This window comes from Ciona intestinalis, unplaced genomic scaffold (genome assembly GCF_000224145.3).
Source record: "Ciona intestinalis unplaced genomic scaffold, KH HT000025.2, whole genome shotgun sequence".
In the NCBI taxonomy this organism is placed as follows: domain Eukaryota; kingdom Metazoa; phylum Chordata; class Ascidiacea; order Phlebobranchia; family Cionidae; genus Ciona; species Ciona intestinalis.
The window spans coordinates 153,025-177,827 of record NW_004190347.2 but is presented as its reverse complement, the minus strand read 5'-3'; the positions used below and the strand labels follow the sequence as shown (position 1 = coordinate 177,827).

The following is a 24,803-nucleotide window of genomic DNA, read 5'->3' as shown; positions in this document are numbered from 1 at the left end:
CCTCGTGCACGCTTACAAGTCACCAAGTAGCCTACGTAACTTTGTGGGTGATTAGTTTTCCTGTATGACTAACATTTTAAACTATAGCAGCAGTATGAATTAATAGAAACAGATCACCTGGTCTTTAAACTCAGCGTCAAACTTTTATTTCACAAAGCAAACTTGACCTTGTTGTTCTAAAATATGATATCAAAATTTCACATCTGCCAAACAACTCAATAATTTAGGTTATACTTGTAATAAATCAACTGTTAAAACCACAATTCGTAACTTATCCCTCGTTCTAGTAACGCCACAATCGTCACAACATCGTCGATTGTTGAATAACGCGATTGAACAACGCGATTTGTGACGTAACAGTGCCCGCGGCGATCGGAATACGTGGTGCCATTTAAAGCTTGTCAGGCAGCAAATTATTTAAATAACGGGGATGTGACGTCACAAACCCCTCTATGGCGTAATCACCATAGTTTATTACGTAATTGTAACATATATTCTAGTAAGGCCACAAGGCAACATAACAGTCGTTAAATGAAAACACAGTTACGTTTAAATGTAGAAGTGTGTGCGCAGACTACACCAACCGCTTTTGGTATTGTAGTGGTGGTAAGATGGTCCATGTGTGGTTATGTTTCAGGCTGGGATAATACGGGACATGTTCTCACTATCTTTTACCGTTCCGTTTGGTCGTAAACAAATAATATTTTACAGAATCCTAAAAAACGTATCTACGCGACTCTAAAAGAGCGTTGTTAATTGTTCAAAACACGATTAGGAAATATGGGATGTTATGCACTGATAGTATCCATCTTACCCTGCAGTAATATACAAACAGCTGTACTACAATGATCTAACTAAAGTATGGCAGTCCAGGGTTCCAAGTCCCACAGCGGGAACTTTGTGTGATTTGAATAAAACTTTGGTATAAATGTAGTCAATAAAGTACCAATGGGCATAAGGCTTCAACAGCAAAAAATGTAAGACTTTCACAGGAAGTCTACAGTTGTGGCTTATCCACATACTGCTTCAGCCTAAGATTTCTATGTTTCTGAATCATTGTGAAGATGTAGGGAAGAATCGATAGCCAGGAGGTCGCGCAACCGTGATCGCGTTCTAGAATATATAATGGGTAAACAATATAAAAAATTAAAATTATAAATTTTTGTAACATTACTTAAACAAGACTGCAATAAATCTCACTTGGCCAACAAAACATAAATTGTATTTATCTGTTCGAATACGATAGAGACCAAATTAATTAAATCAACATAGTGAAGGGAATTAGCAACAATTTAACAAACGGTAAAACTACTCAAATAAAAGTGTCATTTTAAGTGTGATTGCTTTTTAAATTAAGATATATTTGGAAGAAAAGTAATTCCAGAATAATCCATGCCTATTCTCACACTTACTGATGTTTCCTTCATTTTCTTCAAACGAGACAAAACACTCTCCACTTGTGGGCGATCTTGAGGTTTCTCGGACCAACATGATTGAAGTAACATCCATAAACGTTTCGTCGTGTTTCTGTGGATGTAGAACCTCATGCTCACTGTCGAGTTATAACATGGGTGTCTTCTTATACACCGGACACACATGGTGTATTTATACACCTCATGCTCACTGTTGAGTTATAACATGGGTGTCTTCTTATACACAAGACACACATGGTGTATTCATACACCTCATGCTCACTGTCGAGTTATACCATAGGTGTCTTCTTATACACCAGACACACATGGTGTATTCATACACCTCATGCTCACTGTCAAGTTATAACATCGGTGTCTTCTTATACACAAGACACACATGGTGTATTCATACACCTCATGCTCACTGTCAAGTTATAACATGGGTGTCCTCTTATACACCAGACACACATGGTGTATTCATATACCTCATGCTCACTGTCGATTCATAACATGGGTGTCTTCTTATACACCAGACACACATGGTGTATTCATACACCTTATGCTCACTGTCAGGTTATAACATGGGTGTCTTCTTATACACCAGACACACATGGTGTATTCATACACCTCATGCTCACTGTCGAGTTATAACATGGGTGTCTTCTTATACACCAGACACACATGGTGTATTCATACACCTTATGCTCACTGTCAGGTTATAACATGGGTGTCTTCCTATACACCAGACACACATGGTGTATTCATACACCTCATGCTCACTGTCGAGTTATAACATGGGTGTCTTCTTATACACCAGACACACATGGTATATTCATACACCTCATGCTCACTGTCAAGCTTACCTCGTCACAGGAAACAAGGAACCTCCCGTATCAAGTTGTCTTTGAACAAACGACGGGATTTTCTCGTCCGTTGTCTCGGCGAATGGTGTTCCACCTAGTGACAGAATCTCCCAAGCCACAACAGCGAGCGACCAACTAAAATAAAGATAACATAATTGTAAAAATCATTGCTAAACTTTTGCAGGGCAATGTTATGTTTCATAAATCTTGTGCCTGAGTTACAAAGAATGTTACTATATGGGTGATTACTTTTACTGTGTGACCAACAATTTGGGCAACCCATTAGTGACCACTGGGTTGGAGCAATGAACATTATTGAAAACTCACATGTCAGACTTGTCGTTATAAATTTTCGAAGCAAGATATTCAGGTGCGGCCCATCTTTGGCTTTTCTAGAATAAAACAAAAACGTTGGTTTTAAAATAACATTACTGCGCTTGGTTGCTGTTGATACTTATATGTTACTGCATTACTATCCAATATTACTACAAACGCATAAAACAAGAGTAACACATATACAACTTTAAAAACAGGAAAAACTACAACCTTATGCAAAATACACACACGACTACAGACAAACCGTTACAACCAAAACAAACTAAACAAACAAATGAACCCGTTTTACAAATACACAAAACAACTCCATACATCTGTACAAACACACTCCAGCCACACAACAACGCCGTACTCACACATCTCCATCTTCCCCCTCCCTCCGCACAACAACCCGATATTTTAGGAACAAGCCGATCATTGATGCGAACATTCTTCGCGCATAAACCTCCGTGGACGACATCGTTCTCGTGGAGGAAAGACAAGCCATCGCATATTCCTGGGTGTAGTGAGGATATACTTGATTAACCTAAGCGATTATTAAAATACAGACTGGTACGCAGGGGTTTGGGGGAATATACTTGCATAATATGGGGTTAGGTCACTTAGGTAAGCTTATGTAAAAGAATCTCCAACGCTGGGTGTATGATCAAGCAAGAGGTGAATGAAACAGAATACCCGTGTTATAACAATCGCATTGACCCACCAAGCGAGGATATTTACATTTGTATACTTTAACAGCAAGTTTTATCAATAATTGTTCACATTTATTATCCAGTAATAAGACGACTGACATTATGGGTTAAAACAAAGTTACAATTCCAAAAAAAAGGACATAAAATATATAAGATATATTCATTCATTCAACTTATACACCAAACTATTCTCACCTATAACAAAGTTGGTGAGTTGGGATCCAGATAAAGTAGATATAACAGCCGAGTGGTCCAACATTCGACTACTGATGAGGAAATTACGAAGATCGCTCGATGCCACGTATTCTTGGATCACATATAATGACTCTGTAAAAATTGTGTTATAAGTTCACGATGAATGTATGTTTGAGTGCATTATGTATATCATGCTCTTTCAATATATGCTCCCCTTTTTCATTAATAAACATATTTAGGATCAAAACAATATTGTAGGAATGGTTGGATTACTTTGACTTCAATTTGTATGACTGGTAAGCATGTGTAGTGGTTTGAATGTAACCCATATAATGACTCTGTGCAAATAGTGGGATAAGTTGACTTTAAGGTGTATGTAGGTTTAAATGTAATAAGTATAATGACTCTGTGTGGCTTGTGGGGTTATTTTATTTCAAGATGTACCATTGGTACGTGTGTATCACGTGTCATGACTATGTGGATTGTTTGGTGAGATAAAAGATTTGATATCCCATTGTACTGCGAAACATGGCTCGGTGGTTGGGTGCTTGCACCGTAACTAGAGGGTGCTGAGGCACGATGCTGCTACCGTAGTGGGTGTATGTGACCTTGGGCAAAACAATTAACAACCCAGTGTTTGCTAATGGGCTGTACAATTTATTAGCTATACAGAAAACAAAATAACCCACAAAGTTACATACCTGGTCACTCATAAGCAGACACGAGGTGTATGAGCTAGTCTGTGTTATAACAACTGTTGTTGCCCCGCCATGCGAGGATAAATAAGTTACATATGTCATACGTTGTAACTGGTAAGCGGGCACGAGGTGCATGAAAAAGAACACCCGTGTTATAATGACTGCCGTTGCCCGCCATGCGAGGATAAATAAGTTACATATGTCATACGTTGTAACTGGTAAGCGGGCACGAGGTGCATGAAAAAGAACACCCGTGTTATAATGACTGTCGTTGCCCGCCATGCGAGGATAAATAAGTTACATACGTGGTAACTTGTAAGCGGGCACGAGGTGCATGAAAAAGAACACCCGTGTTATAATGACTGTCGTTGCCCGCCATGCGGGGATAAATAAGTTACATACGTGATAACTTGTAAGCGGGCACGAAGTGTATAAATGGAAAACTCATGTAATAAAGCACACAAACACAAACACACACTGGATCGTTCCAACTTACTTTTTTCAACACAAGCCCCGAAAAACTTGACAATATTTGGATGAGCACATGACTGATCATGAACCACGTCACTCATGGTCATCACATCACGAGATATCGACTTCTTGTTCTTGAACGAACCTGTGGAAACATTGTGTGTTTTGTTCTTATTGTATAACAACCAACATTCTATTTTATATGGGTGAGATCCTACAGTGAGGCACGCCATGAGACCTGTGATTTAGTCCAGAGTTGCCCTATTACCCCAACATTGCATATGCACATTCATGTGGACAAGGTCATACAGAATGATATCATGGGACCTGGCAGTACGCTGCTAATATTGTTCTCGTGCTGTCAAGATGACCACAAATGTTACACATTTCAAAAACCATCAATAAGTTTACAAACCTGTATATATCTTTACAAAGCATGACCTTGGTGATCCCAAGTTGACCTCTCCCACTCCACTCCTCTCACTCTTTTCCTCTTCCTCCTCTTGGAGCCATTGCTCGATTCTTATTTGAGAGAAGTCTATTGGATGCTGCGGATATGGTAATAATGTCACACTTTATTTTTTGGTTTAAAGGGGCGCATACCAACAAAAAATGAAAATTTGTAGAGATGCTTAAATGTAGCGTAAAGGTAACATCGAAGTTTGCCAAAACAATACGGCTTCTATAAAAATAGAGTGGAAAAAAACAGCTGAAGTAAAAAAAATTCGGCTGTTTCAACAATTCATGGGATTTCCGATAAGGAAAAACTTCACTCAAATTTGATCGTTTCTGGTTTCTAAAATACTAGAGAAAAATCAAATTTTATTTTCGATTTCGTAAAATAAATGCATCTTTTTCAAGAATATAGAAAAATTGTAAAACATAAACTTAATTATGTTTAATTTTATACTCGATTTTTCGTTGGTATGACACTTTAACATAGGGCTGACAATTTGGACTTATATTGAACCAATTGGTTGGAACAATTGTAGTTAAGTGTCTTGGCCAAGGACACATGTGGTCATAATGGTGTCAGCATCGAGCTTTAAATTCGTAACCTCTAAGTTATGAGCAAGTGTGTGCTGTACAATATGCCACTCTGTTTCACAATACAGGTTTATGATGTTTACAGATTTTCAATGCGCCATACATTATCCCTGGTAGCAACAATAGCAATAAACACCTAAATCTATTATGTTATGTATGGTACCAATATTAGTGAGTTGTAAAACATAATTACCTTAATCTGTTCCAACTCCCAACCTTGCACACGAGGGGTTGGGGTGGAATGCTGGTATGGGATAATGGCCGCAACATTTTCTTTCTTTGACTTTCCTGAGTCTATAATATTAAGATACTGACTTTGTAAAACAACAAATAAAGTGGATACAACAATAACCAAGGTGTAGATACATAAAAAGTTATAAAATCTAAAAACCAATCACCCATGAAATTACATACTTAGTAACTCCTATGCTGGCACAAGGTAAATGAGTTGACCTACCTTGCCGCCCCCAACGCCCATGACTGTACACATCTAATAAAATTAATTTACCATTCACTAATGTGTTAGATACACACAATAAACACAAGGCATACTTATTTTAATACAGCTTACTAACTGGTAATTGCCCCGCCATGCAAGGATAAATAAGTTACATTCCATCAATATAAACCAGTAATGGCTATAGTCATCCAAAACAAATTCCACCTGGTTGATTAATACAGTACAGAAAACTTTACCCAGCCATGGCAGGTTTGGCCCTATAGTTTTTTTTTGCTTCTCTTCAGCGCATGATTCTTTGGCCTAAAGTTATTTGTATAAAACAATCAATTAACTTACTATTCATGGCATCCAGTGGCGCGATATGTGGAACCTCATCGTCCACAGCTGGTGCTTTGATCATGTGACCATACCTGTCTAAACCGGATTCAAGCGACTGTTTATGACTCAGCACAGAGCTCGCAAAAGATGTTGAGTCATCTTTAAAACCAGAGTTGTTCAAATATCCAAAGCCGTCGTATTTCTTACCAAAGGACTGGGAGAGCTGGTAAAAAAGGTGATGTAACTTGACGGGGAGCATGAGGTGTATGAATACACCACGTGTGTCTGGTGTATAAGAAGACACCCATGTTATAACTTGACAGTGAAGATGTATTCACACACTAGTTATACAGTATAAATAAAAACCCATCTCACCACATAAGGTTGTTTAGAAACATCTGCACTTCTTGCTTTGTATCGTCTCATCTTAACAATAAGAAGTATAATAACAGGTATGCATAAGATGAATAGAGCAACAAATACACCAAGTGCTGATATACAAGTCATGCTGTCAATCACGTTCGTCACTGGCTCACTACATCCAATTGCTGCAATAAAATATAAGATTCCACTAGAGGTAAAGTTATCCATGGTTGCCACTCCCATGCCCACAGTCGAGTAGCTGAAGCTGTTGCAGTGTGTGGATAAGCAGACATGACTTTTGGTTGGTTTGGTCATTTATATCGTCGTGGGTGGGAACTTGAGTGACTTATCCATGGTTGCCACTCCCATGCCCACAGTCGAGTTGCTGAAGCTATTGCGGCGTGTGGATAAGCAGACATGACTTTTGGTTGGTTTGGTCATTTATATCCTCGTGGGTGGGAACTTGAGTGACTTATCAATGGTTGCCACTCCCATGCCCACAGTCGAGTAGCTAAAGCTATTGCAGTGTGTGGATAAGCAGATATAACTTTTTAGTTATTTATATCCTAGTTCTATAACCAATTAGAAATATCTTTCCCACATTATAATACAAAATAGGAATAACTTACATAAAGTTGTATTGACAAGGATCTCAACTCTAAGAAACAAAGTATCACTGTATCTTGTATCATTGCCCGAAGCTTTTGTGTTTTCCACTCTCACCTGTTATAACACATGGCGTTAATTTCAACACCCAAGGCAGATACGGTATGTTTTTGTAGTCAGAACATTTGGGGTCCCTGGAGTGGTGTGAGTGTTAACCCATGGCATGGGGGATTCATATGTTTTGGCACTCCAGTTTTAGGACCAAAACAGTTTTTACCCTGCTGTTAGATGTCTATACAAACAAGCAGAGCAAAAGTATATTGCATTCACCACATTAATCAATGAGGTTCCCTATGTTTGACAACTATGAGTGTAACGGTATTTTAACAATGTCACCTCAGTCTTTACCCTCTGTTAGGTGTCTGTACAAACAAGCAGAGTCAAAGTATGTTGCATTCACCACATTAATCAATGTGGTTCCCTATGTTTGACAGCCACTGGTTTTAAAACATTATAAGAATATCACCCCAGGTTTTTTCCTAAACTTTAACACAACACCAAGCCTCATAGAACAGTTTGTTATCTTTTTTACTTTCCTATAGGAAATTTACACCACCTAGTTTAAGAACCACATTATACACCAATATTACATTACAAAACCATTGTTTTAAACACCACCTTAATTACAAAGTTTCTTGCATTCTGTTGAAGAATTTCTTGATTCTTTGCCAAAACGAAACCACTCGGAGATATTTCAAAAAAAGGTGAATCATCTAACATGAAGTTAATATTTGCTGAGTCACCCTTTACTTGGATCTGCACGATATTGCCAGCTAGTGTTCGTACCAAGGAGAGATCATCAATAGAGTTAACAACAGCTTGGCTGGAGAAAAAGAAAGCAATGCCTAAACGTGATTCAGGTTTTATGTACCTTGTGAAGTTGGCCTATAACCCCAACATTGTGGACATTCTATTCTATATGGGTAAGGTCCTACAGTGAGGCATATCATAGGACCTGAGTTTTAGGCCAGATTTAGCCCCATTACCCCAACACCCAGGGTGCTATAACCTATTTATTGACCACTGGGTTGGTGCAAGTATTGTTAAGTGTCTTGCAATCACACCAAAATAGTGGCAGCAGCATCGAGCTATCGAACCTTATATTCTGTGTTTATAAATACATTAAGCCAGAGTCGGACCTTTACCTCGACAACCAGGGTGCTACAACCAATTAATTGACCACTGGGCTGGAAAAATTAGCGCTAAGTGTGTTACACAAGGGTACACCTATCAGTATGAAGCCTTAAAACCTCTATCATCTGGCTACAATGCAATCATTCTTATCTATGTGCGAGTGATAATAATACATAGCTTACACTTGGGTCAGATTTGTAGTTAGTATTTCCGGTTTAGTTGAGACGCTCATTCTACCTTGAACATGGATTTGAACGGTTGCAATCGCCGACATTCTTTCATTGTCACTTTGACTCGCCTGTTAACAAACAATGTTCATTCATACAAACAATCAAACATTATATAGCAACAAACATTCAACATTGAATCCCTAACAGAAAGTTAATCAAGATTCCTATGCCAAATATTTCTTAGTGATGTTGAATGATAGGTATTAGGTAACCAACCATATAACACATATGGTAAGGGTAGCTAACAACGTAGTAAAAGCTATTTTGTTGTACAACTGGGGGCTCAAACATATGTTATCATTGCTGTTTTAAAAATTGGGGCGACAATTCACTTCAAGCACTACTAATGTTACCCTTAAAGGTGGCTGTACACAGTATGCGGAATTCGTCCGTTTTGTCTGTTTTGTCCAAATTCGCTGCCGCATGCGGAACTCGGTAATGGATTTGCATACGACTTCGCAAGCGAATTCGCATGCCGAATACTGTGTACAGCCACCTCAAGGCTTACACCATGTTATCGGAATATTGGCGCAATCTGATGGTTCTAAATACAAGGTTCTAAATAGTATCACAACTTAAAGTTTTTAAAATGTCACCCGAGGCACACCACAGACATGCTTATGGTGACAAGTTCTGACAACAGCACATTACCCTAAAACTTCATGTCTATGTTCATACCTGTACAAAGACTTCAATATCTTCAGGGATTCCAGTTTCAGGCAAACTTCTTCTCAACCTTACACCCCCTGTGCTTGGTTCAACAGTGAAGTAACTTTCCAATCCTTCAGGGTTGACAGCAAGCAGTGAGTACTTAATGGTTTGTCGAATTTGAAGATCAGGATCTACCGCGTATAACTGTGCAGGTTCGAGCACCAGGACTTTGTTTGACTGGAATAAACATTCATCATTGTGGGTGGGTGTATGCTATTATCATATGAATAAATGCAACTTGTTTATCCTCCCGTGGCAGAAACACAGTCTTTATAACACAGGTGTTATGTTTCATACACCTCATGCTAGCTTATAGGTTACTACACATGTAACTTTGTGGGTGATTAAATATTTTGGAGGAATTTTTATTGTAATATATCGATGACAGTTTAGGCAACCCATTAGTGACCACTGGGTTGAAGCAATTAGCATTAAACGTTTTGCTTGAAAACACATAGACCTACAAAGGCTACAATGATGATAGAGATGCACGCGTTTTGAACAAACCGTAGACGCACATTATTACACAACCTAACCGTAACAAACATGACTTACTCCCGCCATATTCTACTTACCCTTGCAAACCTATTGATAGTTGTCTTATAAACCGGGTTGACACATTTACCCGCCACTTTTGTGCAAGGTTCAAAAGCTGGAGGTTGGTCGTCCCCATCTTCAACTTTGATCTGAAAAAAAAAGTTTTCATTCACATTCAAGTTTGATATACACAGTAGTTATTATGTATCTAGTCACTTTAATTTAAAGAAATGTTGGCCGTTTAATTGGTCCTAGTAAAGAATCGTTCTGCTATCCCACCAATCCCTAACTGTAACCAAACTGTAACTACTAACCTCTAACACTTTTCACCAGCCTAATCTGTAACGTACAAGAAGATTCTTCACAAGTGCCAAAGGTTTTTAACGCTACCAAGGTTATGCCAACACAATAGTTGGTTTTCGAGCACTTGTATAATACACGCTTTGTTAAAAACATAAATCGGCCCTCGTTTATTTGAATCGGATTCTGTTTCCGGTTCCCGCCAAAACTCAACTTACCGTTACCATGGTTTTCATAGTTCGAGTATCACCCGTTAGATGTCGCCCCACGTCACGTACCTCAACACCCAGTTCAAGGGGTTGGGTCATAGTTTCGAAATCCAGTTTTTGCGTCAATTTAATTTCTCCAGAAGATGGGGAATTAATCGCAAAATAATCGGACGCTGTCTAAATTGAAAAATAAGCAAGACAGTGAATATATAGTAGGATAGGGGAAGATGGGACACCTTTAGCACAGAATATCTAAATATCCTGATTGTGTTTTAAACAATTAACAATGATCTATGGGGGTCGTGAAGATACGGTTTCATAATTCTTTAAATGTTCTTTGTTTACTACTAAATGGGACGAGAAAATAGAATGAAAAGGTGTCCCATCTTTCCCCACCCTACTATATGTAACTTGTTCATCATCGCATAGCGGGATAACGCCAGTGGTTTTACACGGGTGGCCCGTTTCATACACCTTGTCGCCCGTTTCTAAAATTCTAGAAAAACATGATTAGCTTAATAAAATTATTGTAATGTATAATATATAGCTTAGCAGTTGGCGCTTAGAGTAACGAAATTGTTTGTGCATAAGATCAAAAGTTATGTCAACATTTTACCGATCCTGGAATGACGTAATACGACCTATGTGAGACTTTGTCCAAATCCGATGACGTCACATTGAAGATTGACGTACCAACTGACGTCATCTGTAGATAAGTTCATATTATTGAAGTCGTAACATTGTATGTGACGTCAAAGAGCACCTCCAACGCTTCTAATGACTGAGTGGTTATACTAATACCGATATTTATAGTTGTAAGTGTCCTTGGAAATATATATATCGGCCTTCAACCCAGTGGTCACTAATGGGTTGTCTAAATTTACAGTTTTACAGAAACAATTCGACATAAAGTTACATATGTGATAACTCATATAAGCTGGCACGAAGTGTGAAACAGAACCCTCGTGTAATAACGATTGTCGTTGCCCCGCCATGCAAGAATATATAAGGGGTATATTTAAATTTATTTATTCATCATAGTGTTTACCTCATTTACAGATATGACGTAGGGTTCACCAACAAACAATGGATCATTGTCGTTGACGTCTTCAACTTTGATTGTGACGATGATTGCTACGTCATAGATGTTCGTAATGGGCGCCGAGCAAAAGATGGAAACTTCAATGAAGTCGACTCCATGCTGCCCCTGTGTGGTAATACATATCATGCTCGCTGTCGAGTTGTAACATGGGTGTATTCTTATACACCAGACACACATGGTGTATTCATACACCTCATGCTCACTGTTGAGTTATAACATGGGTGTCTTCTTATACACCAGACACACATGGTGTATTCATGCACCTCATGCTCACTGTCGAGTTATAACATGGGTGTCTTCTTATACACCAGACACACATGGTGTATTCATACACCTCAAGCCCACTGTCGAGTTATAACATGGGTGTCTTCTTATACACCGGACACACATGGTGTATTCATACACCTCATGCTCACTGTTCAGTTATAACATGGGTGTCTTCTTATACACCAGACACGCATGTTGTATTCATACACCTCATGCTCACTGTTGAGTTATAACATGGGTGTCTTCTTATACACCGGACACACATGGTGTATTCATATACCTCTTGCTCACTGTCGAGTTATAACATAGGTGTCTTCTTAAACACCAGACACACATGGTGTATTCATACACCTCATGCTCACTGTCGAGTTATAAAATGGGTGTCTTCTTATACACCAGACACAAATGGTGTATTCATACACCTTATGCTCACTGTTGAATTACAACCAAGGTAGTATGTTTATGGCTTAAATCCTTACGTCGTTATCTAACATGACGTCATCGTCCACTCGCAGACTCAATGTTTGTGTGACGTCATCAAAGTAAATCCACGATTCGCAAAGTTTTTCACCACACATGGCGCCCTTGCCATCTAACCGAAGATCAATATTTTTGTCATCACCTTGAGTGTTCCCTATGATGTCAAGTTTGCCCAAAACCCTGTAATTAACAAATGGCGTAAGTATTATATTCTATGTGGGTGAGGTCCTTGTCGACGATCTGGGATTTAAGCTAGATTCTTCCCATTACCCCACACGGCATAAGTACCTTTAACCTTTATCTTTATCTACTCGTCTAGATTCGAACCTGGTACCCACGGACTACTATAACGTTGGTTGGTCAGTAATGTCCTTGTGGGCGGAAAGTATGTTTAAAATGTGTAATATACGATGCAGTTTGTACATCCTATTTCCCTGTGAATTCACATGCCTTAAAACCATGGCACTTTCTATAATATGGAACTTTGTTTATTTAAACAAAGGCAATGTTCTTAGAACTAACATAAAGTAGGGTGGGGAAGATGGGACACCTTTTCATTCTATTTTCTCGTCCCATTTAGTCGTAAACAAAGAACATTTAAAGAATTATAAAACCGTATCCTCGCGACTCCCATAGACCGCTGTTAATTGTTTAAAACAATATCAGGATATTTTGATATTATTTGCTAAAGGTTCCCCATCTTCCCCACCCTATATACTAAATACCTATTATAACACAATTAACAAAAAGATTATACTTGGACATTCTTGCGGCACATAATCCGCCATAACAACGTCAACCCGGATGTACAATAATTAGATTAACACTCGTGATATTATCCTTATTGATTAATTGAAGAGCACTTAACACAATGAACATATAAGCCGACGGTCGAGTTCTCGTTAAGTTTTATTGTTATAATATTGTGATGTTTTATATAACTTAAACACAATAAGTTTTAAAATCTAAATAATGCCATTCTCACACTAAAATTATAGCTTCAGCGACTCAACTGTGGGCATGGGAGTGGCAACCATGGATACGTCACTCAAGTTCCAGCCCACGAGAACATTTTACACCTAAATCTACATCGTACATTCTACTAACCCATAGGCACTAGGTTCGAATCTAGGTGAGGTAATTTACTTACGTTCCATTCGGGCTGTTCTCAAAAACGCTGAAGAAAGTTTCCATAAACCCATCTGAGGTGGAACATAAACGTTCTTGTGCGTTTGCTGCGATAAAACAACCAGTTTATTTTTTTTGGATTGGCAATACTGGGCATAATAACAAGGCTAATATATGGCCACGATACAACTTGTACGCGTAGTTTTTCAAGTATATATTAGGTTAGGGTAAAATGGTCAATGTTTTCATTCTGTTTTATCGTCATGTTTTAAATTAAATAAAGAATTTTTACAGAACTATTAAACCTATCTTCACGACTCTAAAAATGCGTTATAAATGTTAAAACACGATAAGGAAACATAGGATATTATGTGTTAACGGTATTCCATCTTACCCCACAGTATATTACACGCTACATCTATACAGAAACAGTATACAATACAATCCGTATATAACATATACGTGGTAACTCGTAAGCGGGCACAAGGTGTATGAAACAGAACACTCATGTTATAATGACCATCGTCGCCCGCCATGCAAGGATAACTAACGTGGTAAGTCATAAGTGGGTACAAGGTGTATGAAACATGTCGATTTCCGGCCACACGAGGATAAAGCAAGTACACACATATGGTTTACCTTGAAACAGAAGACAAAGAAGCACGAAACTTGAAACTCCCAACAACAGCATATCACTTCCCAAGATAGCAAACCAAACAAGTGTATATTGTGTTGACAATGTGACAATATATTATTACTTTTTGCTTCTACCGTTGTTGTTTAAGATGTGTATGACTCTGTGGGGGAAGATGGACATCTTTAGCACATAACATTCAAATATCCTGATCGTGTTTTAAACAATTACCAATGTTTTTTTTTAAATTCGTCTAAGGTATACGGTAAATTCAACGTATAGTAGGGTGGGGAAGATGGGACGCCTTTTCTTTCTATTTTCTTGTCCCATTTGGTAGTAAACAAAGAACATTCAAAGAATTATAAAACCGTATCCTCACAACTCCTATAGACCGTTGTTAATTGTTTAAAACACGATCGAGATATTTGGATATTATATGCTAAGGTGTCCCGTCTTACCCCACCCTGACATCCATCCAAAACGCTTTAACATTGTACTATTAACTTGCACTAACTTGTGGAGCTGCCTAAAAATTAGGCAAAAATAAAAATCATTCCTAGGCGAATAAATTTCTGCAACTACAATTCACGCAAGTAATATTAACTGTTGGCATATCTAAATACTTTCTAAATTCAGTGGTTTAATAAAGTTCGTTATTTCTATACAAATATGAATATAAACTGTTATACTTCTAACTTGAACACAATAAACATGAAAATATTGGAAGTCTGGGTTGGGGTGATGGCCCAAATCTGGTCTAAATCCCAGGTCCTCTATAAAGCACCTCACCCATGTAGAATATAAAACTGCGCTAACTAATATCCACTAAGAGAATACCATCCCGCTACCCTAGCAAGTAATCACCATACGCGGTATTGTATTGAAGAGGTTTAAATTACAATACGCCACAGACGCGATCGCGTTCTGAACAGAAGTAAAACTGAAACGTATACCTCGCCACAGTTCGAGTATTAACGATTTAATTGTTGTTTAACAATGGCAACATTTGTTTCGACGCGTTTCGAACAAATTATTGTCTTTGTGTGATTGTTTGTCTTTTAAATCGCAATTTAAATGTCCATTGTTGTGTAATAATGTATATTTTGGTTTAGCTAGACTTGCTATACGTTATAAATTGTAGTGCACCGTCAGGAAAAAAACGAGAGAATGAAAGAAAAAAAGCCTTGGCCTGTCAATCAAATGACGTCACGAAAGAGTGGGCGGAGCGTCTGGTTGGTTTATATACGAGGTTTCGACATTCGATTTTCGCCGGGCGTTGTGGCGTGCGCCTGTAATCCAGTTACTTGGAGGCTTGGATTGGAGGACGGCGTGAGATTGGGAGCCCTGTGGCGCTCTGCCCTATGTCGATCGAGCGTCCGCGCTAAGCTCGGCGTCAATATGGACATCCCGGGGGAGCTTGGGGTGGCCAGGTTGTCTAAGGAGGAACGAACCGGGCGAGGCCCGAAAGGGAGCAGCCAAAAGTTCCCACGTTGATCAGTAGCGGGATAGCGCCTGTGAATAGGCGGAGTGTCACAGCCCAGTCAATATCGCAGGACCCAATCCTTTTTAATTTTTTCCAATTATACACAGCACATAAAGCGTTACTTCTCCTTCCTAATTCCATTGGTTCGAATCCCACCCTGGGGACTCGCACAAATTTAAATTCCCATTTTTTCCAATCAACTTTCTTTCAATATTACCAAAATACTAAAATGTGAACAAGATTCGAATCCCACCTAAGGTAGTTAAACGGTATTTTTAACTTTTACTTTTTTTTTCGTTTTTATTTATTGTAAATTTGTTAATTACAAACCCAATTAAACTTTTGCACCCTTTACCTTCTCTAATTTTAGAATTCACGTTTAAACGTCATAATTCTTGGAACAAAGGAATTACAAAGTTTACTTTGTTTACGAAACTCGAGAAACATATAAACAATAAACAAAGTTCCAGATTTTCACACAGAGACAAAACTTTAAACACCAGTGTGACGTAAACGACAATTAAAGTTTGGCGAATGTTGTTTCGTAATACGTGTAACAAAATGAAAGTACAAAACATAGAATGAAATGGTGTCCCATCCTCCCCCACTAAACTATAGGCCTACGTATAGTAGGTTGTGGTAAGATGGTGCTTTCATTCTCTTTTATCGTTTCATTTGGTAGCAAACAAAAAACTTTTATGTACATATTCACACAACTCTAAAGAAGGTTGTAAATTGTTTGAGACACGATTACGAAAATTATGTGCTAACGGTATTTATCCTACCCCACATTACTACTATGACATATAGTAGGGTGGGGAAAGATGGGCCACCTTTTCGTTTAATGTTCTCTTTTCATTTGGTAGTAAACAAAGAACATTCAAAGAATTATAAAACCGTATCTTCACGACTTCCACAGACGGTTGTTAATTGTTTAAAAAACGATCAGGATATTTGGGTATTATGTGTTAAAGGTGTCCCATCTTCCCCCGCACTACTATATATCCTATACTAATTTCTATATACCAACACAACGATCACCAACACGGTAGGTGAAAGGTCACTTTAGTTGAAACGTCATAATGCAAATAATGACATGAAAGTTGACCTAAAATTTGTAGGTTACGTAATTTGAGATGGCCACCTGAGTTAGTATTATGACTAAATAATAACACTGATTATAGTAAGATATATGGCCCCTACATGCTTTAATACTGGGTCCGTATTACAAAGGCGTTACTTGCAGTTAATGGTCAGTGTAGAGTTACAGAATATGGGCCAACTCTGGCTTAAATCCCAGGTTACACGACGTGTCTCACTGTAGGATTTAAATATCCTTTAAAATGGGATATACATATACAGAATATAACTCGACAGTGAGCATGAGGTGTGTGGATACACCATGTGTGTCAGGTGTATAAGAAGACACCAATGTTATAACTCAACAGTGAGCATGAGGTGTATGAATACACCATGTGTGTCTGGTGTATTAGAAGACACCCATGTTATAACTCGACAGTGAGCATGAGTTGTATGAATACACCATGTGTGTCAGGTGTATAAGAAGACACCCATGTTATAACTTGACAGTGAGCATGAGGTGTATGAATACACCATGTGTGTCTGGTGTGTAAGAAGACACCCATATTATAACTCGACAGTGAGCATGAGGTGTATGAATACACCATGTGTGTCTGGTGTATAAGAAGACACCCATGTTATAACTCGACAGTGAGCATGAGGTGTATGAATACACCATGTGTGTCTGGAGTATAAGAAGACACTCATGTTATAAATCGACAGTGAGCATGGGGTGTATGAATACACCATGTGTGTCTGGTGTATAAGAAGACACTCACGTTATAACCCGACAACAAGCATAAGCAACATTAAATTAATAACCAGGTATCAAATAACACAAAACCCACGCTCTGTTAAAAGATAAAAAGCCGGATTTAAAACCACACGTGCAGAGTGTCTTTATAAAATATTAATCAGGATACAAAACAATAGAAGGACGAGATGCGTTTTTCGCGACGGCATCTAAAACGCGATGCGCTTGGTATACGTGTGGGAAACAAACGACCTGAGTTCGCCTCGATTGCGGTGGAAGCATTTCCCGTCTCGACTGTCGTAAGTGACTTTCCGAGATTAGTTTCTGATCGGTTAAGTTGATAAAATTTATTGAATATGACAACGAAGAATATGGTATACTGTGGGGTAAAATGGCATAGCATAGTATTTTCCCAGAGTAATCAGTTTAGTGGACATGAGAAAACATAGAAAGTAAGTTTAATATAAGAAAAGTTAAATTAAGTTAATTTTAAATTAATATAGCGAAGGAAATCAACAGCGAAAACATTTGCAGAAGTAGAATCGTATCCTCGCGACTCTGAAAGAGCGTTTGTAATTGTTAAAAAAAAACACGACTAAGAAATATGGGATATTATGTGCTAATGGTATCCATCTTCCCCACCCTACTATATATGGATAAAGCATCGGTTAAAAGGCGTGCTCGTTCCAGAACATAAGTGATTGTTTGTCGAGTTGGTTTTGATCTGTGTAATAGATAACAGTGGCACCCCCAGGCTTGTTGGCAATTCGTTTCAAAGGTTCATGTAATTTTAGTCACGGTTGGACTTCGTTAGTTTTGTGTCTTGTGATATGTCTGTATTTTTGTGTAATATAGTAGGGCGGGGGTAGACGGGACACCTTTAGCACATAATATCTAAATATCTTGAACGTGTTGTAAACAATTAACAACGGTATATGCGGTGAGTCGTGACAATACGATTTTATAATTCTTTGTTTAATACCAAATGAGATGAGAAAATAGAATGAAAAGGTTTACCATCTCCATAGTACTGTATGTGTTTGTGCGGCCAAGTTTTAGCAAATTATAAACCAGTCAATTTTAGAAGTTTTTGTAATGGTTGTTGGGAGGTTTAGTTCGTGTTTCAAAAGAAAGCAGAAGGCGAGTGGATTTCGAAGGTTTTGCTTTTTAAGAATATAAGAAAGAGAAAAGTCTGTTTCGTGACAACCGTGCAAATCTACGAGTTAATTATTTCAGTCAGTCTCAAAATATAATACGAATGTCGAGATTCGTTTCGTTTTTAAAGAGAACTCACAGCGGCTATATCGCTTGTTTATTCTAGTTTGTATCAAATTCTCTGTGACGTCACTATAAATCGCGAAACATTATTACTTATTATTACGTCATAACCGCATCAAAGAGTTGCAGACAAATCATAACGAGAGGCGTCATTTCAAAACATGAACAACATCAGAGCCATGGTCGAACAACCCTGTGAAAATAAATATTTTAAACTCAAAATTGAAGAAAAAACTCGCGAAGTTTGCCCGAGGGTGGATTCGACGCCTTTGATGCCGATTTGCTTCTATTTCGATTGTTTTCCATTATTACTATTGTTAACCATTGCTACGTAACAATCCTATCTTCGATAATTGCAAAACGACGTTTGTTTACGTATTACACGTGTCCTTGTTACGTAATAATGGAACACAATGCAAGTTCTGAACGAAAGTGACGTAACAACGATTTGATCAATTATGACGTCACAGAGGAGCATCTGGTGCGCGATTTACGATGATAAAGTTTTAGAATGCAGTTCGTGTGCCGTGTGTACGTGTGTTGTAATTTAGTGGGGCGTATTTTATTATTAAGTGTTGAGGTTTTACTTTTATGTTACACTGCATGAGTGACTTTATTTGTCCTTTCGGTCACGATAACGAAGTTTATGTAGCAGATTGCAGTTATAGAAAACCAAAAAGACGAGAATTAACGGTAAAACGAGAGTCGTAATATAGCACGCTTTAGGATAAAGCTGAATCATAAAAGGTAATCAGTAAAAAGGGAGTGACCGTTGCACCATTTGGTATAATGTGAGTGTTAGTAGCCGAAGTGAGTCTTGAACCCGCAGCCTAAATATGATATAGTAGGATGGGAAAAGATGGGACACCTTTTTATTATATTTTCTCGTCCCATTTGGTAGTAAACAAAGAACATTTAAAGAATTATAAAACCGTACCCTCACGATCTCCATAGAGTAGACCGTCGTTAATTGTTTAAAGCACAATCAGGATAGTCAGCTATTGTGAGCTAAAGGCGTCCCGTCTTCCCTCATCCTATCATATATTTCAACTGTTACGTTTTATTAGTTGTTGGATCTTATAGAATGATGACTTTTGTAAGATTAGCCTGTGTAATACTGACTTGTGTTGCGTCAGTTTATGGACAGATGGTTATAGTCGGGGGGAAAGATATGAATGTAACAACAGAAACAATGAAAAGGGAGTTTTTATCTCCTGGTACTGGTAAGTGTCAAGTTAATGTTTTTGTGGGTGGGAACTTGAGTTAATGTTTTTGTGGGTGGGAACTTCAGCGACTTATCCATAGTTTCCATTTCCTTTGGGTATTTGCTTAATACTTCTAAGTTACATACGTAGTAATTTGTACGCGGGCATGAGATATATAAAACAGGACACCCGCGTTAAAGTGGCTGTACACAGTATCCGGAATTCGTCCGTTTTGTCTGTTTTGTCCGGATTTCGTTGCCGCATGCGGAACTCGGTAATGGGTTTGCATTCGACTTCGCAAGCGAATTTGCATGCCGGATACGGTGTACAGCCACCTTCAGACTGTCATTGCCCCGCCAAGCGAATACAAACTTACATATATGGTAACTTGTAAGCTGACACAAGGTGTATTGAACAGAACACCCGTGTTACAACGAATGTCATTGCCCTACACACAAGGATAAGTAAGTTACATTTATTTTAACTTTGTTATTCCCACCCAGTTAAAGTCGACTGCACCCCAACCGTTATGTGTGTTTCTGTAAGCAAACAATGGCTCGCTGACACGTGGCAAGTTCATGACCCGCTTGACCTTTCGTTGAACCTTCGATGCGACCAATCAGCGGGCCACAATTTAACCCACGTGACCCTATGCACAGCCAATCAACAGCTTTCAACTTGCGGCACCGAATTTGAAGTTGTAAGTATGGCGTATATATAGTAGTGTGGGGTAAGATAGAAGAACATTAGCACATAATTATTATATATTCTGATCGTGTTTTAAACAATTAACAACGGTCTATGAAAGTCGGGGGGATGCGGTTTTATAATTCTTTTGAAAGTTTTATGTTTACTACCAAATGGAACTTGAAAATAAAATTAAAATGGGTCTCATCTTTACCCTCCTTACTATAAAATTATTTCTCGCTACTTTTTATTGTTGGGACCCTTTGTGTTGGGACCCAAAACTGACATTTTACGTCACAGAACGACACTTACGTCATTTATTCGAACAATATCACTGTGCGACGTGAAATGAATGTGACGTCACAAGTACGACGTTCGTTTCCATGGCGATGCGTGTACCCGGTTCGAATATTGGTTGGGGTGAAATATATTCCGATTATGAGGTAACTATGACGTAATCATGACGTCACTAAGAATACTATTAATTTTACCATACCATATGCGAATAAATAGGTTTTATGCATATATACTGTGTGAAGCTATGTGGTTGCATCCAGACCAGAAGATACGGGTTCGAGGCTCGATCCTGCTACCTCAGTAGGCGTTTCCTTGGACGATACACTTACGGCAATCGCTAACACAGTGGTCACTATATAACTATATACAGCTTACGCTTTAAGTCATTCTGTTTTACGTTTATTTAAACAATATATACTTCTGCAGCAATATTTTACTAGCATATTGGCTCTTCTGGCAAGAATTTTGCTGCCCGACGTTTCAACGTCCTGTTCTGGCCATCCTTATCAGGTTATCAGGGTCAAGTCACTCTGATTAGAAGCAAAATTTTTGCCGGTGCCAAAGCGCAACAACAGTATATACAACCCATGTTTTAACCCAAACAGCCAAGTCACCCATTTCTTGGGCAAGAAGACGGCAAAGGGAGAATTTCGAGCTGGGATGTTTATGTTTACTAACTCTAGATATACAACTATCTACCAGACCCCACCAAGTCTTAATATGGATGACAAGTAGGTTGTGTTAAAAGTGAGCATGAGATGTTTGAATACACCATGTGTGTCTGGTGTATAAATAGACACCCATGTTATTGAGCATGAGGTGTATGAATACACCATGTGTGTCTGATTAAGACACCCATGTTATAACTCGACAGTGAGCATGAGGTGTATGAATACACCATGTGTGTCTGGTGTATAAGAAGATACCCATGTTATAACTTGACAGGGAGCATAAGGTGTATGATTACACCATGTGTGTCTGGTGTATAAGAAGATACCCATGTTATAACTCGACAGTGATACTTCACACACACTGATGCAACTTTCAATCTAATATCAAACCGCAGGATTAGAGTCAGAGTGAAATTAATCCAAGGTCCTTCCTTCACTAAAATGCAGCTATATCGATGTTGGGGAACCCCCTCTCCACTGAGTTCACAACCACAACAAGAATATGAGTTGATCAACAACTTGTAAGTAAAGGTGTAAACATATATGGTAGGTTGGGGAAAGACGGGACACCTTCAGCACATAATATCCAAATATCCAGATCGTGTTTTAAACAATTAACACCGGTCTATGGGAGTCGTCAGAATACGGTTTTAGAATTCTTTGTTTAATACTAAATAGGACACGAAAATAGAATGAAAAGGTGTCCCATCTTTTCCACTATATACATGTCCCTTAAGATCCCCCAACAAGGATATAAATGACCAAACCAACCAAAAGTCATGATTTCCGCTTATCCACACACTGCAATAGCTTCAGCAACTCGACTGTGGGCATGGGAGTGGCAACCTATTAGATAAGTCACTCAAGTTCCCACTTACGAGGATATAAATGACCAAACCAACCAAAAGTCATGTCTGCTTATCCACACACTGCAATAGCTTCAGCTACTTGACTGTGGGCATGGGAGTGGAAACCATGGATAAGTCACTCAAGTTCCCACCCACGAGGATATAAATGACCAAACCAACCAAAAGTCATGTCTGCTTATCCACACAATGCAATAGCTTCAGCAGCTCGACCATGGGCATGGGAGTGGCAACCATAAAAATTCAGTCATCTCATAGAAATCTTATAAACTTCTAGTTGTCCGTCCCCAATGTCACAAGAAGCGAATGTAACGATCGTATCCAACGGCGATCTAGCACACGCAACATGGGAATCGAGCGTGTTTCGATTCGTCAACTCAACCAAGCTGTACCTACACTGCAACGTCAAGTTGTGTTTCAGTGGAGCACCATGTGTTAAGGTACGTGTTCAAGATATGGGTGAAATATATGGTTGGCAGGGGTATTAGGACCAGCTCTGGCTTAAACTCAGGTCCCATGGCGTGCCTCACTGTAGGACCTCACCCATATAGAATAGAATGTGCATATACAATGTTGGGGTAATGGACAACTCTGGCCTAAATCTCAGGTCCCATGGCGTGCCTCACTGTAGGACCTCACCCATATAGAATAGAATGTGCATATACAATGTTGGGGTAATGGATAACTCTGGCCTAAATCTCAGGTCCCATGGCATGCCTCACTGTAGGACCTCACCCATATAGAATAGAATGTGCATATACAATGTTGGAGTAATGGGAAACACACTGGCCTAAATCCCAGGTCTCATAGCATGCCTCACTGTAGGACCTCACCCATATAGAATGTGCATATACAATGTTGGAGTAACGGGTCAAGTCCAACCTAAGACCTTTAGTGTTCCTTGTTGTACAGAAAGATCAGGGTTAGCAGAAATTGCTCCATCCCTGTGGTTTACTAAAGTGTCAGAAAAACATGTTTGAAATCTGTCCTAAAAGTGCTTTTAGTTTTCGAAAGTTGGCTTTAACTTTTGGGACCAAACATGACAGCAAGCACTGTTCATTCAACAAACATTGGTTGCAAATGTTTCTATTTATTCAGACCTGTACGGGAAATACCCTGAACAGAAAAAGGAGGGACCTGGGGTTGGATAACGCGGTGGTTTCTCTTGGTCCCATTAACCCCAGCCGAGAAGTTCCTATTGTGATGCAACAACCGCCTGTTTATGATGTCATAATGGATGATGTTACACAACAAACAATGATTGTGAACCGACAAAGGGAAAACTTTCTCTTAGGAATGCCAAGTATGTGTTTGGTGGAAAGCTACCTTATTTAACCATGTGAAACAGAAGCCCAGATATGACAGACATAAAATATGGCAGACATAACTTGGGTGAAATAAAACTGAACAGTTATTTACTTACGTATTAAACTATCAACTAAACAGGCGAACTTTAAAGTATTTATTTTCAAACATCCAAAATACCAAAAGAGTTTAACCTTTCTGAAAACATACAACACAATTTCAAATAACTGAAAAACATCTATAAAAAAAACAAACAAACTATTTCCTCACAGGGACGGCAGTTTACATCACAATCGGAATTCTAGTTTTTATTTCAATTGTCCTCGCGATTGTTGCGACAATTTGTATTGTTCGTCGTAAACGCAACAGTAAGCGAGTGGTTATTACTTCGAGAAAGAAGCATTGTGACATCACAAGAGCGCGTAGCATCGCAATGAGCTCAAACTTTGAAATTCCAATCACTGTGCGATGATTATGACATCATAATGAATAAATATACCAATCATTGTGTAATATTAACGTAACAATTGTATTACGAACGTTAAGAAATGTTTAGATAATTCTGTTTTAGCATTTTTTACCATTTTTTTGTTTTTTTTTTGTATAATTTGCACAGTGTGTTATTGCCTTGCCAATTTAAAGTTGTAAATATAAGATTTCTATCTCATATTTTCCTCGTCATAAAACAACGATCGTTCATTGTGCTCTGTGATGTCATGCATTGGGTTGTGATGTCACACTGGTGATTTGAACTAACCTGATTGGTCAGAAATCAACCAATCACGTAGCTGGTTCATCAAACTCCTCGTCAGGGCAACAATAATATTCAACGAAACAAATTTGTCCGTTTTCGTTCTTGATCATGTGTTGTAAGGATAAAAAGCCTCGATGGTCGACACGCACGCATACCTATGTATGGGGGTT

At 38.6% G+C, this 24,803-nt stretch overlaps 2 protein-coding genes across 3 annotated transcripts; one reads left to right on the top strand and one right to left on the bottom strand.

The window, feature by feature from the left end:
* Positions 1-128: 128 nt before the first annotated feature.
* LOC100183460 lies at positions 129-24,694 on the bottom strand. 2 transcript variants are annotated; one of them, XM_026837838.1, is made up of 22 exons: positions 24,637-24,694; positions 13,642-13,726; positions 12,491-12,671; positions 11,691-11,849; positions 11,259-11,348; positions 10,652-10,819; positions 10,172-10,282; positions 9,564-9,773; positions 8,838-8,953; positions 8,140-8,344; positions 7,485-7,578; positions 6,868-7,040; positions 6,511-6,715; positions 5,908-6,008; positions 5,083-5,215; positions 4,693-4,812; positions 3,499-3,630; positions 2,968-3,107; positions 2,603-2,667; positions 2,276-2,410; positions 1,413-1,527; positions 129-1,113 (listed from the first exon to the last, which is right to left on the bottom strand). In XM_026837838.1, the coding sequence occupies exons 1-22, from the start codon at positions 24,674-24,676 to the stop codon at positions 1,054-1,056; spliced, it is 2,838 nt and encodes a 945-aa protein (XP_026693639.1). In that variant the 5' UTR covers positions 24,677-24,694; the 3' UTR covers positions 129-1,053. The 2 variants fall into 2 exon arrangements, with proteins under 2 accessions (XP_026693639.1, XP_018670559.2); XM_018815014.2 differs by lacking the exon at positions 24,637-24,694 and adding an exon at positions 14,259-14,416.
* LOC100178738 (ZP domain-containing protein-like) lies at positions 19,878-24,782 on the top strand. Its single transcript, XM_002129794.4, has 9 exons — positions 19,878-20,071; positions 20,557-20,753; positions 21,041-21,183; positions 21,643-21,768; positions 22,104-22,229; positions 22,852-23,014; positions 23,673-23,877; positions 24,152-24,340; positions 24,637-24,782. Exons 1-9 carry the CDS (start codon positions 19,933-19,935, stop codon positions 24,750-24,752), a joined length of 1,404 nt encoding a protein of 467 aa, XP_002129830.2. The 5' UTR covers positions 19,878-19,932; the 3' UTR covers positions 24,753-24,782.
* Positions 24,783-24,803: the final 21 nt, after the last annotated feature.

Bases quoted from the DNA above. Each gene is read 5' to 3' on its own strand.
- LOC100183460 (XM_018815014.2), bottom strand. From the start codon at position 14,310: ATGCTGTTGTTGGGAGTTTCAAGTTTCGTGCTTCTTTGTCTTCTGTTT. The intron at 10,820-11,258 runs GTAAAATGTTGA...TTTTCAATTTAG, and splicing joins ATTACGTCATTCCAGGATCG to ACAGCGTCCGATTATTTTGC. The intron at 4,813-5,082 runs GTTTGTAAACTT...ATGTTTCCACAG, and splicing joins CTTTGTAAAGATATATACAG to GTTCGTTCAAGAACAAGAAG.
- LOC100178738 (XM_002129794.4), top strand. From the start codon at position 19,933: ATGATGACTTTTGTAAGATTAGCCTGTGTAATACTGACTTGTGTTGCG. The intron at 21,769-22,103 runs GTAGGTTGTGTT...ATCAAACCGCAG, and splicing joins AGTCTTAATATGGATGACAA to GATTAGAGTCAGAGTGAAAT. The intron at 23,878-24,151 runs GTATGTGTTTGG...ATTTCCTCACAG, and splicing joins CTTTCTCTTAGGAATGCCAA to GGACGGCAGTTTACATCACA.